Raw genomic sequence first — 2,321 nt, forward strand, 5'->3', positions numbered from 1 at the left:
GCCCACGCAGCCTGCTGTTCGTTGTTACTGTTACTGTGACAGTATCTCAGACAATTTGCATATTCCTCTATTATTAGTATAGATAACATGATGAATGCTGAATTTTTCTTATTGGGCCTAATTATAGCCAGGAAATGGCAATAAGTGATAGACATACTTTACTTACTCAATCCTCCCAATCATATCTGAAGTACACTAGGGAACTGGAAACTTGCTACAAATTATAGATCTTATTCTGCCTTTTTGTATTTGCTCATGCAAAGCTAGAGAATCAGAACTCACTTTAGAGGAGTAACTCATTTGGAAGATGGCCCTTCCATGGGGGGCCGTCCAGCCTGGAGGGAAGAATGTCTACAGGAGGGCTCTTGGTCCTTATCCGATAAACATGTGACAGGCCCGCCATCCCCAGCCCCAGGTCTGTGGCTGCAGTAATTAGAGCAAGGCCGTTGGCACCAGTCAGCAGGAGTGGCCTGTCTGCCTCTCTCTGGGATGTTGGGGGCCCTTCAGAGCCTTTTCTTCACAAAAATGATACCTATTTTGTGTGGGTTTTGTGAAGATTACAGATTAGAGTTTATGTATAACCTCATTTTGTATATAAGCTGTAAATTTTAGTTTGTTCTTTATGGCAGCCATATTTGGTAATTCTTTTTCACAGATTAGGAAAATGCAGGCTAAATGCTTTGCCCAAATTTTTACAAGTTTGAGCAAAGCTAGCATTTAAACCCAGGGGTGCAAATTCTTGGCCTTTGTGCTGCCAGTCTGCTGGAACACACAGGGAAGCTGTGCTCAGCTGTGGGCATCCTCGACTATATGCTACAGCAAATTGGGGTGAATGTAAGTTCCGAAAATTGAGAATTAATTTGAAAATTTGAAAGCCTTAATTTTAGGTCCCAACTAACGTATAGCATATGATTAACAAATAGAACATTGTAAGGTAAATCTTTCTTTTGGAAATCCAACTATTATATTAAGCATAAAATAACATTTGAGATTGACTAATAAAATTATAGGAATTTTCTAGAACTCGTATAAGGTTGGAGATTCATACACAAGTTTGTTAAAACCCAGTTTCTTCTCTCCACTGAAGATATTTTGTGTTTTGGAATACTCCTGAAATAGTAAAAGTGCTAGGAACACTTTAGTGTTTACAGTTCTGATAAAGCGCACTTTGAAAACTCGCCATTTACAGTAGTACTTCATCTTGTCAAATATTGAGAAGAGCCTTTGCTGACATCTAAAACGATCTATTTTTTAAAAATTAATTTTGGTTTTGATCATATTTTCTTTCTAGGCATGCAGAGGATGTAGTGAGGAGCAGTGGAAAAGATAAAGACTCGAGAAGGAAGGTAAGAATGTCATGCCGACCTCACTGTGCAGTAAGGCTAGCCGGGCACTTGGTTTGCCTGATGGGTCACTGGAATGGTGGCTCCTGGAGGCACATAAGAAACACTCCAGATTAAAAACCTGAAAGAGATTGGAAGCAAAAAAGATGGACAAGAAGCCATCAAACAGCTGTCACAGAGCTGGAGTGGGTGTGCTGGTGTCACAGAAGGGACTGGACACAGAGTATCAGGAGGTGCAGGGACATCTCATAAGGATAAAATAATTAGCTCGGCAGGAAGGTTAACAGTTATCTGTGAACACATACCTCACAAAAGAGCCCTAAAATACAGGAAGCAAAAGTGACAGAATTAAAGGGAGAAATAGAAAATTGTGTGTCATTGAGACTGCAGCACCCACTCTCACTAGCGGATGCAGCAACAGCATTCCAGTCTAGCCCGACAGCCAGGGGAAAGGGACACATATTGAAACTGCCTCAAGAAGAAATAGAAAGTCTGAGCAGACCTATGGTGAGTAAGAAATTGCATTAATGTTGAAAGTCTTGCCCTAACCGGTTTGGCTCAGTGGATGGAGCGTCGGCCTGCGGACTGAAGGGTCCCAGGTTCGATTCCAGTCAAGGGCATGTACCTTGGTTGTGGGCACATCCCCAGTGGGGGGTGTGCAGGAGGCAGCTGACCGATGTTTCTCTCATCGATGTTTCTAACTCTCCCTCTCCCTTCCTCTCTGTAAAAAATAAATAAAATATATTTTTTTAAAAAAGGAAGTCTTCCCAAAGAGAAGCCCAGGTCAGGTGACCTCATGGCCTGTTTCTCCTGGGAGTGCAGTTCTTCCTCTCGTCACTGTGGTGTCAGCACGGTGAGAATCAGAGACCACGCCCTTCCCAGTCCTCCATGTTGGTGCCGTCAGAAGAGTAGACACGGAACAGTTTTCATCATGATTATTGTAGCTGCAGTGGTACACCAGTTATAATGCCATGAAAC

The 2,321-nt window shown here is 42.4% G+C and overlaps 1 protein-coding gene across 5 annotated transcripts in view; it reads left to right on the forward strand.

Annotated features, from left to right (window-relative positions):
* WDR60 (WD repeat domain 60) overlaps window positions 1-2,321 on the forward strand; it is a 61,483-nt gene that overhangs the window by 17,732 nt on the left and 41,430 nt on the right. For all 5 annotated transcript variants that reach the window (XM_023746909.1, XM_023746910.1, XM_023746911.1 and 2 more), the window contains one exon: window positions 1,292-1,346. In XM_023746909.1, the coding sequence (XP_023602677.1) occupies window positions 1,292-1,346 (55 nt within the window). The remainder of the gene's footprint in view (window positions 1-1,291; window positions 1,347-2,321) is intronic.

The sequence above is a fragment of the Myotis lucifugus genome, unplaced genomic scaffold (assembly GCF_000147115.1).
Source record: "Myotis lucifugus unplaced genomic scaffold, Myoluc2.0 scaffold_759, whole genome shotgun sequence".
Taxonomy (NCBI): domain Eukaryota; kingdom Metazoa; phylum Chordata; class Mammalia; order Chiroptera; family Vespertilionidae; genus Myotis; species Myotis lucifugus.